The sequence below is a fragment of the Myxocyprinus asiaticus genome, chromosome 31, assembly GCF_019703515.2.
Source record: "Myxocyprinus asiaticus isolate MX2 ecotype Aquarium Trade chromosome 31, UBuf_Myxa_2, whole genome shotgun sequence".
NCBI lineage: Eukaryota > Metazoa > Chordata > Actinopteri > Cypriniformes > Catostomidae > Myxocyprinus > Myxocyprinus asiaticus.
This window is the reverse complement of record NC_059374.1, coordinates 12,628,467-12,643,691: the sequence shown is the minus strand read 5'-3', so window position 1 is coordinate 12,643,691 and position 15,225 is coordinate 12,628,467. Positions and strand designations below refer to the sequence as shown.

The 15,225-nt window shown below is 38.2% G+C and overlaps 2 protein-coding genes across 20 annotated transcripts in view; one reads left to right on the top strand and one right to left on the bottom strand.

Annotated features, from left to right (window-relative positions):
• Positions 1-15,225, top strand: part of cysltr2b (cysteinyl leukotriene receptor 2b) — an 81,050-nt gene that overhangs the window by 49,695 nt on the left and 16,130 nt on the right. The gene's annotated exons all lie outside the window — the stretch shown is intronic.
• The window catches only part of rcbtb2 (regulator of chromosome condensation (RCC1) and BTB (POZ) domain containing protein 2), a 42,584-nt gene that overhangs the window by 23,428 nt on the left and 3,931 nt on the right, over positions 1-15,225 (bottom strand). For 10 of the 12 annotated variants that reach the window (XR_007894091.1, XR_007894092.1, XR_007894093.1 and 7 more), the window contains 2 exons: positions 11,929-12,079; positions 7,083-7,249 (listed from right to left, as the gene is read on the bottom strand). Coding sequence is in view for 8 of the 12 variants with exons in the window: in XM_051664892.1 (XP_051520852.1) it covers positions 7,083-7,249; positions 11,929-12,079 (318 nt within the window). In the remaining 4 variants the exon portion in view is untranslated. Of the gene's footprint in view, positions 1-1,595; positions 1,617-2,797; positions 3,130-7,082; positions 7,250-11,928; positions 12,080-15,225 lie in introns of those variants that run through there. The other 2 variants (XM_051664888.1, XM_051664893.1) reach the window with 2 other exon arrangements.

Here is a 15,225-nt window from a genome sequence, read left to right as displayed (position 1 = left end):
CAACTATTTTGTATTTTTTCATAAATGCATACATGATATGTTGAATATTCATTATATTATAATTTTTCTTGCAAAAAAAATAATATTAAGTTAAATTGTAAATGTTGCACTAATTTTAGTGCACTTTATTTTTCTTAAGACTGTGTCAGTACACTAGTTCTGCAATCCTGCAATTATTAGTAAAAACTGCGCTGGAGTTGATAAGTTCGATTAATTTCCATAAATACATTTTTCATTCCAAAATTTCTGATCTGATTCAATGATTATTCAATGAGTCATCACCCCAGAATTTTCACAGAAGTCTTTGCAAAGCTTTTTCCATATTCAAATGTTTGAGTAAAAAAAGAAATACATGTACACTCACCGGCCACTTTATTAGGTACACCTGTACATCAACTTATTCATGCAATTATCTAATCAGCCAATCGTGTGGCAGCAGTGTACAAAATCATGCAGATATGGGTCAGGAGCTTCAGTTACTGTTCACATCAACCATCAGAATGAGGAAAAAATGTGATCTCAGTGATTTCGACCGTGACATGATTGTTGGTACCAGAAGGGCTGGTTTGAGTATTTCTGTAACTGCTGATCTACTGGGATTTTCATGCACAACAGCCTCTAAAGTGTACAGAGAATGGTGCGAAAAACAAAAAACAACTAGCAAGTGGCAGTTCTGTGGACAAAACGCCTTGTTGATGAGAGAGGTCAATGGAGAATGACAAGACTGGTTCGAGCTGACAGAAAGGCACAGATAACTCAGATAACCGCTCTGTACAATTGTAGTGAGCAGAATATCATTTGTGTACCTTAGCAGAATCCAGATTTGTCAGACCAGGCGATATTTTTCCAATCGTCTACTGTCCAGTTTTGGTAAGCCTGTGCCCACTGCAGCCTCAGTTTCCTGTTCTAGCTGACAGTAGTGGTACCCCGAGGGGGTCTTCTGCTGCTGTAGCCCATCCGCCTCAATGTTCGATGTGTTGTATGTTCAGAAATGCTTTTCTGCATAGCACTGTTGTAACACGTGTTTATTTGGGTCACTGTCACCTTCCTGTCAGCTTGGACCAGTCTGGCCATTCTCCTCTGACCTCTGTCATTAACAAGCAGTTTTTGCCCACAGAACTGCCACTCGCTGGATGATTTTTGTTTTTCGCACCATTCTCTTTACACTCTAGAGATTGTTGTGCATGAAAATCCCAGGAGATCAGCAGTTACAGAAATACTCAAATCAGCCCGTTTGGCACCAACAATCATGCCATGGTCTAAATCACTGAGATCAAATTTTTTACCCATTCTGATGGTTGATGTGAACATTAACTGAAGCTCCTGACCTGTATCTGCATGATTTTATGCACTGCAGCCACACAATTGGCTGATTAGATAATTGCATGAATAAGTAGATGTACAGGTGTACCAAATAAAGTGGCTGGTGAGTGTATCTACTGTACAAAGTTTTAGGCTCATGTGAAAAATGTTGCATAGTGAGGATGTCTTCAAAAATAATGCCATAAACAGTTTTCAATGATCAATTAACATCATACAAAGTCCAGTAAACATAAAAAAAAAAAAAAAAAGCTAAATCAATATTGTGTGACCACCTTTGCCTTTAAAACAGCACCAGTTCTCCTAGGTACACCTGGACACAGTTTTTCTTAGTTGTTGGCAGATAGGATGTTTCAAGCTTCTTGGAGAATTCGCCACAGTTCTTCTATCTATTTAGGCTGTCTCAATTGCTTCTGTCTCTTCATGTACTCCCAGACTGACTCGATGTTCAGTGGGGGGCTCTGTGGGGGCCATACCATCTGTTGCAGGGCTCCCTGTTCTTCTATTCTATTTGCAAAAGAATTGTTTGGGAGTCTAAAATGTATATTTCCTATTGACACACTAAAGCTGAAGATATAAATAACCATCTTAAGACAAATGTTTTTTGTAAATCATCTTAAGTGCCTAAAACTTTTGCACAGGACTGTATACAGTATGTAATACACATTTTTGGAGCAAGGAGGAGGAGAGATTATAATTAAAGGTTCAATATGTAACAGTTTTCATGTAATATTCGCCCTTGCCAATGTGTGAAAGGCTTGTAACGCAACTTAAAAAATGAGCCCTTCCCGGACCTCCTAGGTTACCTATTAAAGCCTGTAGGCTGATTTTCATGCAAAGGGAGCGGGATGCTTTTGCTGGGAAAATCCAAAGGATGTGACGTTTATGCGTGCTCCCGAGAGCCTCGCCTCAGTGCTTCTGCTATTCAGCAGTGACAACAAACTGCAACACTAGGTAACCTTATTTTAGAGATGGAATCCAGCAAACGGTCGGCTCCCAGCACAACACCGACTCCTACACAAACTCAGAGAAAACCAAAAGAAAAAAAAAAAAAAAATGTATCTACTGAATCCCATCTGGCTAAGCGGGAACGTGATCGTGGTCGAGCGAAAACTAGAGTGAACATCGGCAGGGCATTTGATTCCTGGAGGGACCTTTGTTCGGTTTTGGGGATCAAAACCGACCCTGAATTGGCGTTCTTCTTATTGGACCGGTAAGCTTACTGTAAGGGGGTTCGAGGGAAAGGAGGAGGCGAGAAGCAGACTTCGTGGTTCAGGTAGGAGTTTTAATCTTGCACTCTGACGCTTACAGTTCCATACACTAATCATACAACAGAATGTCACGTTGTGGCCTTTCTTGCGCCAGTCTCTCTTTCACCGCATCTACTGGCGGTGTGGCTCTTTTAAGCCGCTCTCCCGTGCTCACTGAAATTAGAGACATGTTAGACATAATTTAGCTCAGGTGTAAGTGCCCTTACCGCTTTCTCTCTCTCTCTCCGGAGAGATGCTTGACCACGCCCCAGCTGCCACATATCCCCACAGCCCGACTCAGGCCGGGGAGGCATCCGGCCTGCCTACCACTCCCCCCCCATTCCTGGAAAGGAAGTCGGCAACAACCATCTGCGCTCCCGGTCTGTGGACCACCTTGAACTTAAACGGCTGAAGAGCAAGATACCAACGGGTGATCCACGCGCTGGTATCTTTCATGCGGTGGAGCCACTGGAGCGGGGCGTGATCGGAACAGAGGGTGAAGGCCTGCCCCAACAGGTAGTATCGGAGAGTGAGGACCGCCCACTTGATGGCTAGACACTCCTTTTTCACGGTGCTGTACTTAGTTTCCCTCAACGAGAGCTTACGGCTAATGTACAGCACCAGGCGCTCCTCCCCCCTCCACCACCTGCGAGAGTATGGCCCCCAGCCCCCTGTCTGAAGCATCTGTCTGTAAAACAAAAGGGAGAGAGAAGTCAGGTGAATGTAAAAGCGGCCCCCCGCAAAGTGCGGCTTTAACTTGCGTGATCGCCCGCTGACACAGCTCCGTCCACTGGACCAGGTCTGAAGCTCCCTTTTTAGTGAGATCAGTCAGCGGGCTGGTGACGTCCGAATAATTAGGCACAAACGTTCTATAATAGCCAGCCAGCCCCAGGAACTGTCTCACCCCCTTTTTGGTCTTGGGCCTCGGGCAGGTCGCAATCGCTACTGTCTTGTCAATTTGGGGACGCACCTGCCCGTGGCCCAAGTGGAACCCCAGATACCGTACCTCCACCCGCCCAATCGTGCACTTCTTTGGGTTTGCTGTGAGTCCCGCTCGGGGACCCGAGAATCACATTCTTTAGAGAATTTTATAATTCTATAATGTGAAATAAATATTTTTACCCATGCTTTGAGAAAATTGCTAAAGGTTTATTCTAACTTCATTATTATTCATTTTTCTTTCTTTTTGAGTTTTTAAGTGCCTGCCACATGGAAACATCCCAAAAGCATTTCCCAAAATTTTTTACTGTCAACCTTCTATAAAAGCCGGATTCATGAAGAGTTGTGTTATGTGTTATTATCTGATGCCTAGTTTTCCTCATGTCTGATAGAAGACTGCCACTCCTTCAGAAATGTCTTTGGCTTTTTTTCCTGTGTCTCTTCTTGCAGGAACAATCAGTTTTGGAGGTCAGCCAACTGTGTGAAGATTCAAATCTATTCCGCAATCTCTCATCTTCTAACTGAAGCACCTACATTGTATTTTGAGGCATATGTTTTGCCTTGGAAATGTAATCCTTGTCCTGAATGGTAATTTTGTCTGGTAAGGATGTTGTCTAAGCTGGGATTGTTTCCTGGTCTTCAAGGAAAACAGCTTCTTTGGAAATGCAACAGATGTAGGTGTATTTATTCTGGAATCATGAGAAATAGGTACAGACAGGTGTATTCACCCATGTAATTATGCAGTTTGGGTTTGAAAGTTGCCAACTTCCGAGATTCAAACGGGGGTTAATGCTTACACATTTAATTAATGGCAGAGCCCCCATTGTTTTCATTACTTTTCTTATTATTATTACTATTCTGTTATTGGAGTCTACGGCAGCCCATAGAACTGTATGTAGGAAAATGCTGAAATTTGGCACAATGAATTTCAGTGTGGGTATAAATAGCACCCACACAAAATTTGGGTCTCTAGACCAAACTCTATAGTGCCACGACCAGTTCAAAAATGCACTTTTCTTTTGCTCATAAGCCTTTCCTTTTGAACCCTTTGGTCTAGAGAAAAAAATCATTTTTCTTCTCATTACTCTACTCATGGTGATTATAATTAACACCTTACATTAAAACTCCTCCTTTTACAGTAGCCACCATCTTGGATTGTGATGTTTATCACTTTTTTTACTTGTTCTCCTACAAATCTTGTCCAATTGTCACCAAATTTGTGTCAGATGAACTTCAGACTGAGTCGCACAAAAGTTATCCATGGCTTTTTGGTTTACGCAAACGTTACCAAATCACGCTGTAACAATGTTAACAATGTCAGCATAAAACAGGAAGTGTGGCTGTATCTCCACAAAGCTTTGTCCTATCAAAGCGAAACTTAAAGGAATAGTTCACCCAAAAATAAAATTCTCTCATCATTTACTCATCCTAATGCCATCCCAAATGTGACTTCCTTTATTCTGCAGAACACAAACAAAGATTATTAGAAGAATATCTCAGCTCTGTAGGTCCATACAATGTAAGTGAATGGTGACCAAAGTTTTGAAGCTCCAAACAGCACATAAAAGTAATCCATAAGACTCCAATGGTTTAATTCATGTCTTCTGAAGCTGTCTAATCAGTTTTGGGTGAGAACAGACCAAAATATAATTCCTTGTTCACTATAAATTTTGACATGAGCATTATCCTTGGCGATAATTATTTATTTCAAGCTCGATTACACTGTGTAATCGGAAGTGTAATTAAGCTTGAAATCATGATTGTGCTTAAATACTGCAATGGCAAGATGTACAGTGAAAAAGGAGTTACATTTCGTCCTGTTCTCACACAAAATTGATTAGATCTATCCACTGGAGTCATATGGATTACTTTTATGCTGCCTTTATGTGCCTTTTGGAGCTTCAGAGTTTTGGTCGCCATTCATTAGCATTATACAGACCTACAGAGATGAGATAGTCTTCTTAAAATCTTTGTTTGTGTTCAGCAGAAAAAAGAAAGTCATACATAGCTGGGTCATACACAGCATGAGGGTGAGTTGATGAGAGAATTTTCATTTTTGGGTGAATTATTCCTTTAATATGCTTCATTAGGACCATGATCTAAAGGTATTTGCAAAGTTTGGTGACAGCGCCACCTATGCGGCAAAGAAAAAAAGAAAACAAGCATCTATTTTTGCCAATAACTTCTGAACAGTTTGTCCTAAGATCATGGATATGTGTCTAAGGATTCCTTATGTCATGAGGATTTTGACAATACCAATTTTTACGATATCAGCATATTGACTCTCAGCCTTTTAATATAAAGTACTGTATATTTTTAACGCTTTGTCGGATTTAAAAGAAAATTGGTCAATTTAAACAAAACTTTGATGAATCATTGCTCCCTTATCCTAAGTCTTCAAAAAATGGTGGAGCAACAACAGCAGCATCTCATCTCGGTTTGTCTCTTTAGCACCTGTCAAGCTTGTAGTTTAGTGGGGCAGACGTAGTTGTGCCGTACCTGTGCACCATGGAGATCAAAAGGGAACTGGTTCGAGGCCAGCTTGGGGCAACTCGTAAACCACTGTGGATTTTCAATGTACATCATATCGCCGCTGTGCTTTCTTTGGGTTATGCTTACTGTGAGACGCATGCTGCCCTTTGGGCTTGACCCAGAAAACCGCTGCTTGCAGCTATATTTATCATTAATATTTTTATTTTTAAAGGATGTTCAGGATTCAATATAAGTTGAGCTCAATCAACAGTGTCTGTGATATGATGTCAGTAACCACATCAATAATTTTAACTTGTTCTTTAGTTCGCAAAAACAACCAAAAATTACATTTACAGTATTGTACTCACAATTGCCACTTCTCACAGTCTGCGATGATGCGTTTCCATCTGATTTAGCAGGTAAATTAAGCAACTTGTTTAAAAAATTTAAAAAAACTTTTTAAATATAGCCTATAGTGTACATTTATAACATTATTATTTGTATTATATTACCCTGGCATTAATTTAAAAAACAAAAAAACAAACTAGTCATCACTGTTGTGATGGGGTTTCAAATACTGGTGATGGTAATTTTTGCATCTTTTCTCTTCTAATCCTTCTCTCTATTTTTGTTCAATTATGGAAACGTAATAATGGAGTTTTTTTTTTTTTTTTTTTTTTTGCTGTTGGAACAAATGGGAACACAAAAATAATACTTGCTGTAGTTTCCCATTCACTGCTATAGAAAATAAAATATAAAAAAAATCTAACAAAATTTAGGAAACAAATAGATTTTTCTTACCCCTTTGGGAAATAGTTTTGTCTTGTTTTAAGCATAAACTTCACTAAATTTTGTTAGATCTCTCTAAAAACAAGACTTGATATCTTATGCCAGTTTGCTTCTCAAGTAAACGTATCTTTTTACAAGGATGTTCAGATTTTTACTGGAAAACAAGACAAAAATACAGAGTAAGAAAATTATTTTTGCTGTGTAGGCCTAGTCTAATCAGTCTATAAATGTACCATTAATTTCCTCATTTTCGTTTAATGTAAATGCATAGAAGCATCCAGTATAATAGTGTACTAGTATATGAGTGTGTACCTCTCCCTCTGTAGTGAGGGCTATGGTGTGGTGTGAGCCACAGGCCACCTCTGCCACTCTCTTGTTGATAAGGTTGGTTGAGACCAGGGCAGGAGTCAGGCCGTGGTTGGTGGTGCCATTTCCCAGCTGACTGTAGCCATTGTGACCCCAGGCATAAACATCCCCATCTTCATACACAGAAGAGATACACAGGAAAAGATACAGCTAATAGCAATAGCACAGCTCTCCTCAACAAACCACGTTTTGAGGGCGATTTTAATCCTGATATACTGAATTAAAAAATGTACTAGGAATGTTTCTTCTTGACAAAATGACATCTTTTAAGGTCTTATCATTAGCAGTGTTTGTATTAAAACAGTCAAATGCCTCAGTGCAGTGAAATCATATCAGGTGTTATTCACAGAGGCCAGATCTGAAACATATTAAATGGATAGTTCACCCAAAAATGACAATTCTCTCATCATTTACTCACCCTCATGGCATCCCAGATGTGTATGACTTTCTTTCTTCTGCAAAACACAAATGAAGATTTTTTAGAAGAATATTTCAACTCTGTAGGTCTATACAATGCCAAAGTTAATGGTGACCAAAACTTTGAAGCTCCAAAAAACACATAAAGGCAGCATAAAATAATCCATATGACTCCATTGGTTAAATCCATGTCTTCAGAAGCGATAATATGAAAGGTGTGGATGAGAAACAGATCAATATTTAAGTCATTTTTTCCTACAAATTCTCCTCCCTGCCCAGTAGGTGGTGATATGCACAAAGAATGAGAATGTGAAAGTGGAGATTAATAATAAAAAAGGACTTAAATATTAATCTGTTTCTCACACACACCTATTATATCACATCTGAAGACATGGATTTAACCACTGGAGTCATGTGGATTACTTTTGTGTGGCCTTTATGTACTTTTTGGAGCAACAAAGTCCTGGCCACCATTTACTTGCATTGCATGGACCTACAGAGCTGAGATACTCTTCTAAAAATCTTACATACACATCATAAGTCATAAACATCTGGGATGGCACGAGGGTGAGTAAATTATGAGAGAATTTAAATTTTTGGGTGAATTATTCCTTTAATCGCACTGCTGTTTTATGGAGAATATCTTTCCCATGACATGCTCTGTGATTTAATCTCAGGTCTGAAAACATAAACACAAGATTGGAAAGACAAGACTAAACTTTTTGCAGTCCATTTAGCTATTTTAGAGGCAAACCAATACTGACTACAGATGTTATACAGACTATTAATTTTGACAAATGTAGACTGAACAACTACAGCTGAAGTCAGAAGTTTACATACACTTAGGTTGAAGTCATTAAAACTCATTTTTAGCCAACTGTAGTTTTGGCAAGTTGTTTAGGGCATCAATTTTGTGCATGACATGAGTCATTTTTCCAACAATTATTTACAGACAGATTGTTTCACTTTTAATTGGCTATATCACAATTCCAGTGGGTCAGAAGTAGGGCTGCAATTAATGATTATTTTGATAATTGTCTAATCTAACGATTATTAGAACGATTATTCGACTATTCGGGCGATATTGCAACAATTAATCATTAGCTCTTAACCAATTATTCAGCTTGTGCCCCGACTTAAAAGGTTGTATTAAACATGCTTGCTAACAATAAAGAGGACAAAATCATCTTTTAAAAATACCTCTAAATGACATTCACTGAATTAAAGGGAAAAAATACTTTTTATAATGTTTAATTAAGTAAAAATTTCACTACAAAAAACTCCTATTGTTATCAAGTGTATTTGTCTTTTTTTCCATTTAAAATGGTCTAAAAATCCTTAAAACAAGATACATTTACTTGAGAAGTAACATATAAGATATTTAGACTTGCTTTAAGAGAATGTATCTTAAATATAAGTGTATTTTGTATATAAGTGTATTTTTCACTTGGTTATACTTCTGCAAGTGCAGTAAAGACAAAATATACTTATTCAAGATCTATTCTCTAAAAACAAGTCTAAATATCTTATATGCTGCTTCTCAGGTGAATGCATCTTTTTTTAAAGGATTTTTAGATATTTTAAAATATTTGTATTTTTAATATTATATTCAACATTCTCAGATAAAAAAATAAATAAAAAATATTCTGCAGTATAGCTGCTAAAGTAAATGTACGCTGTTTTAAATGAGTTTTAGATATTTATATTGGAAAACAAGCCAAAACAAAAACAAATAAAAAAAATTTTTTTTGCAGTGTATATTGGGGCGAAGACTACCCTCTCTCACCTTTTTGTTCACTTCAATCCACCTTTAACTCTCAAAAAAACAAACACTCTCTTATTAATAAAGCTGTATTTCGCCAATTTTCTTCACTATAAGAAATGCACAGTGACACATATTATGATTCAGTAAGTTGCCATCGCGTTATAATCTAGCTGCATTGTGCGCGCGCACTCGAGGGATAAGCGTCCCCGCAACAGAGTGTGCCTCAGCCGGGTGCAGTTTCAATCTCTCCCCCTTAGATCGGGACACTTCACACAACTCATAGAAGAGGCGCTGACCGCATAGAGAAATGCCAGTTTCCTTATTATTTTAACTTTAATAAAGCTATAAAGCATTAAATAGAATTGCATTAAAGATGTAACGCCGGGGTGTTTCCTTTAAAGACGCTCGACACGCAAGTTTTGCTTAAGCTGAGCGTCAGCTCCGGCACTGCTTATTCCACAACAAGAGTGCTTCTGTATTTACTTACTTTGTATTTTTGCATTATAATTCCCTCATACTTTGCAATCACCTGAAGTTGTTTGGAAAGTTTAGAGTGCGTCTGGACTGTGAGATGTGTTTTCTTCCTCTCCTCAGTCAGGCACGAGCTACAGTGCTGCTCTCGTGCGCCATCATTAGAGTTTCATATGATCTTATGTTGCGTTAAGATCAAATGACTATTCGACAACAAAAAATGTTGTCGACAATTTTTTATTGTCGACGTTGTAGATAATGTCAACTAATCGTTTCAGCCCTAGTCATAAGTTTACATACACTAAGTTAACAGTACCTTTAAGCAGCTTGGAAAATTCCAGAAAATGATGATAAGCCTTTAGAAAATTAGCTTCTGATAGGAGGTGTACTGAACTGGAGGTGTATCTGTGGGTGTATTTTAAGGCCTACCTTCAAACTCAGTGCCTCTTTGCTTGACATCATGGGAAAATCATAAGAAATCAGCTAAGACCTAAAAAAAACAAAATTGGATCTCCACAAGTCTGGTTCATCCTTGGGAGCAATTTCCCAACGACTGAAAATACCACATTAATCTGTACAAACAATAGTATGGGACCACGTAGCTCATACCGCAAGATGAACGTAGTTTGGTGCGAAAAGTGCAAATCAATCCCAGAACAACAGCAAAGGACCTTGTGAAGATGCTAGAGGAAACAGGTAGACAAGTATCTATATCCACAGTAAAATGAGACCTATATTGACATAACCTGAAAGGCTGCTCAGCAAGGAAGAAACCACTGCTCCAAAACTGCCATAAAAAAGCCAGACTACAGTTTGCAAGTGCACATGGGGACAAAGATCTTACTTTTTGGAGAAAAGTCCTCTGATCTAATGAAACAAAAATTGAACTGTTTCGCCATAATGACCATCGTTATGTTTGGAGGAAAAAGGGTGAGGCTTGCAAGCCAAAGAACACCATCCCAACCATGAAGCATGGGGGTGGCAGCATCATGTTGTGGGGGTGCTTTGTTGCAAGAGGGACTGGTGCACTTCACAAAATAGATGGCATCATGAGGAAGGAAAACTATGTGGATGTATTGAAGCAACATCTCAGACATCATCCAGGAAGTTAAAGCTTGGTCTCAAATGGGTCTTCCAAATGGACAATGACTCCAAGCATACCTCCAAAGTTGTGTCAAAATGGCTTAAGGACAACAAAGTCAAGGTATTGGATTGGCCATCACACAGCCCTGACCTCAGTCCGATAGAAAATTTGTGGGCAGAACTGAAAAAGCGTGTGTGAACAAGGATGTCTACAAATCTGATTCAGGAAGGAATGGGCCAAAATTCCAGCAACTTATTGTGAGAAGCTTGTGGAAGGCTACCCAAAACATTTGACCCAGGTTAAACAATTTAAAGGCAATTCTACCAAATACTAACAGTGTATATACACTTCTGACCCATTGGGAATGTGATGAATGGAATAAAAGCTGAAATAAATAATTCTCTCTACTATTATTCTGACATTTCACATTCACTTAAAATAAAGTAGTGATCCTAACTGACCTAAGATAAAGAATGTTTTCTACGCTTAAATGTCAGGAATTGTGAAAAACTGAGTTTAAATGTACGTAAAGGTGTATGTAAACATCTGACTTCAGCTGTAAATAATAATTGAACAGACAAGCACATGGTACATTTTCTGTAATGCTGAATAGGGTTCGCATGATTAAAATCAGTAGTACCGTTACAAATTTCTATACTACACCAAAGAAATGCCATTAAATAGACTGCTTCATTCAAAAGACTAGCATAAATATTAACAAATTAAATGAACACATTTGGATGTAGTCTTCAATGCAATATACTTCTACATGTGGCTCCTGACACTTTCAAGATCAGTCAGACAACACCTGGATGCAAATTCACCAATCCTACTATGATGATGGCTTGGCTCATGAATATTATTTAGGTGATAGGACTGGACACTGCATGATGATTACGGACCAACCTCTGCATAATCAATTTAATATTCAAGAGGCAAGCCTTCACCAGAGTAGGACTCACAATTTCGTAAACCAAACTGAGTTGAAGTACATTTGACATTCCCAAAGTATGTCATAAAAATGTACAGTAGGTGAAGTAGGCAGCTTCTCCAACCTGCAGTGGCGATGACAACGTGAGGTCCTGTGCCATAGCTCAAAGAGACGATTTTCTTGCCGCACAGGATGTCGATCCGCCTGGGCTCTATGGTGCTCTGTGTGTCCCCGAGTCCCAAGCAGCCACTGCTGTTTGTTCCCAGTGCAAACACCTGAGGCCACACAAGAATGGATGGATGTAAATGTGCAAAAACATGATATACACTGAATGCAGACAGTATTTTGTCTGGCTTTGTCAAGGTGAAACAATGAAAAGAAAATACAAACACACACACACACAAACATCTTAAGTGCCTAAAACTTTTGCACAGTACTGTATATATATATATATATATATATATATATATATATATATATATATACAGGTGCATCTCAATAAATTAGAATGTCCTGGAAAAGTTCATTTATTTCAGTAATTCAACTCAAATTGTGAAACTCGTGTATTAAATAAATTCAATGCACACAGACTGAAGTAGTTTAAGTCTTTGGTTCTTTTAATTGTGATGATTTTGGCTCACATTTAACAAAAACCCACCAATTCACTATCTCAAAAAATTAGAATATGGTGACATGCCAATCAGCTAATCAACTCAAAACACCTGCAAAGGTTTCCTGAGCCTTCAAAATGGTCTCTCAGTTTGGTTCACTAGGCTACACAATCATGGGGAAGACTGCTGATCTGACAGTTGTCCAGAAGACAATCATTGACACCCTTCACAAGGAGGGTAAGCCACAAACATTCATTGCCAAAGAAGCTGGCTGTTCACAGAGTGCTGTATCCAAGCATGTTAACAGAAAGTTGAGTGGAAGGAAAAAGTGTGGAAGAAAAAGATGCACAACCAACCGAGAGAACCGCAGCCTTATGATTGTCAAGCAAAATCGATTCAAGTATTTGGGTGAACTTCACAAGGAATGGACTGAGGCTGGGGTCAAGGCATCAAGAGCCACCACACACAGACATGTCAAGGAATTTGGCTACAGTTGTCGTATTCCTCTTGTTAAGCCACTCCTGAACAACAGACAACGTCAGAGGCATCTTACCTGGGCTAAGGAGAAGAAGAACTGGACTGTTGCCCAGTGGTCCAAAGTCCTCTTTTCAGATGAGAGCAAGTTTTGTATTTCATTTGGAAACCAAGGTCCTAGAGTCTGGAGGAAGGGTGGAGAAGCTCATAGCCCAAGTTGCTTGAAGTCCAGTGTTAAGTTTCCACAGTCTGTGATGATCTGGGGTGCAATGTCATCTGCTGGTGTTGGTCCATTGTGTTTTTTGAAAACCAAAGTCACTGAACCCGTTTACCAAGACATTTTGGAGCACGTCATGCTTCCTTCTGCTGACCAGCTTTTTAAAGATGCTGATTTCATTTTCCAGCAGGATTTGGCACCTGCCCACACTGCCAAAAGCACCAAAAGTTGGTTAAATGACCATGGTGTTGGTGTGCTTGACTGGCCAGCAAACTCACCAGACCTGAACCCCATAGAGAATCTATGCGGTATTGTCAAGAGGAAAATGAGAAACAAGAGACCAAAAACTGCAGATGAGCTGAAGGCCACTGTCAAAGAAACCTGGGCTTCCATACCACCTCAGCAGTGCCACAAACTGATCACCTCCATGCCACGCCGAATTGAGGCAGTAATTAAAGCAAAAGGAGCCCCTACCAAGTATTGAGTACATATACAGTAAATGAACATACTTTCCAGAAGGCCAACAATTCACTAAAAATGTTTTTTTTTTATTGGTCTTATGATGTATTCTAATTTTTGGAGAAAGTGAATTGGTGGGTTTTTGTTAAATGTGAGCCAAAATCATCACAATTAAAAGAACCAAAGACTTAAACTACTTCAGTCTGTGTGCACTGAATTTATTTAATACACGAGTTTCACAATTTGAGTTGAAATACTGAAATAAATGAACTTTTCCACGACATTCTAATTTATTGAGATGCACCTGTATATATATATATATATATATATATATATATATACACATATACATATATATATATACATATACACATATACATATATATATATATATATATATATACATATACACATATACATATATATATATATATATACATATACACATATACATACATACAGGTATATATATATATATATAATGACCTAAAAATGTCGTGGTGTAGCCAAGTAAAATGTATTGATATATTTTCTATGCTCCATGAATAGACTAGGGATGGGCTTTTCGGTAATTTTGAAGTCGATTACTCGTAAATTAAAATGTAAGTTAAAAATAACAAGTATGACACATCTGTGAAATTCATATTTTGTTCATAAAGTTACCAAGAACGGTTTACAAAAAAGATAACTTCAACGTACTATGCTTTTCATTTTAGGGGAATAAATTAAATGAAGTATATGCATTCATAAAAATGGAATAAAATAAAAAAAACTGTAAAAAAACTGTAAAAAAAAAAAAAAAAACAGCACACCCGGCGCTTAAATAGAAACCAATACTGATGTCATTAGGGTAATGCACATATATAAACTCTGAGTCTGAGGCTATCACATTTTTATCACTTCACGTGTTATTATTCAGAAAACAAAGTGGTGAAAGTTGGCTTTTTATAAAATGCTCTCTGTCTGTGTTCAGAGACTTAACACACATACACACACACTAGTCTGATAAGCAGGAAGTAACTCTCCACAGTTTTTCCACCATAAAAGCAGATCCTCATCCATTGTTTTGCATGACACCAACAAGAACCGAATACCAACAGGGTATAATTCAATAAGAACCAAAATATTACAAGTACTGCCACTAGGTGTGGATACAAATATTGATTCACCGATGCATCACGGTCTTCATTTGCACAATCTCGACATCGATTCTTAAATCCCAAGATCAATCTTTCACACTGTGCGCAACCCTCTTCTACACCGAGAGGATATCACTCGCATTTGTGACCAAAATGTATATATTTAGCAACTGGCTGGTAAATGTTTACATTTCATACTCCAGTAACTGTGTAGTATACTGGTGCAGTATTTAGCAGCGAGATCTTTTCACTGCATGCTGAGAGTAAAAGTTGTGTAATGTGTGTCCAAAGACGAGATCCACGCGACACATTTGTCATTGAATAATGTCTTTTTTTTTATACCCTTTCTGTTCTCTACAGTCAGTTGTTGGTCAAAAACTACTAAAAATAAACATTTAATTGTAATCATGCATGGTACAGATGAGATAGTCATTCGAGTCTTTCGTTAACGTGTTAATTTACAGATGTTCTTTACCGAAATGCCGGTTTTGTTAAAGATATAGTACCGGTTTTAGCACATG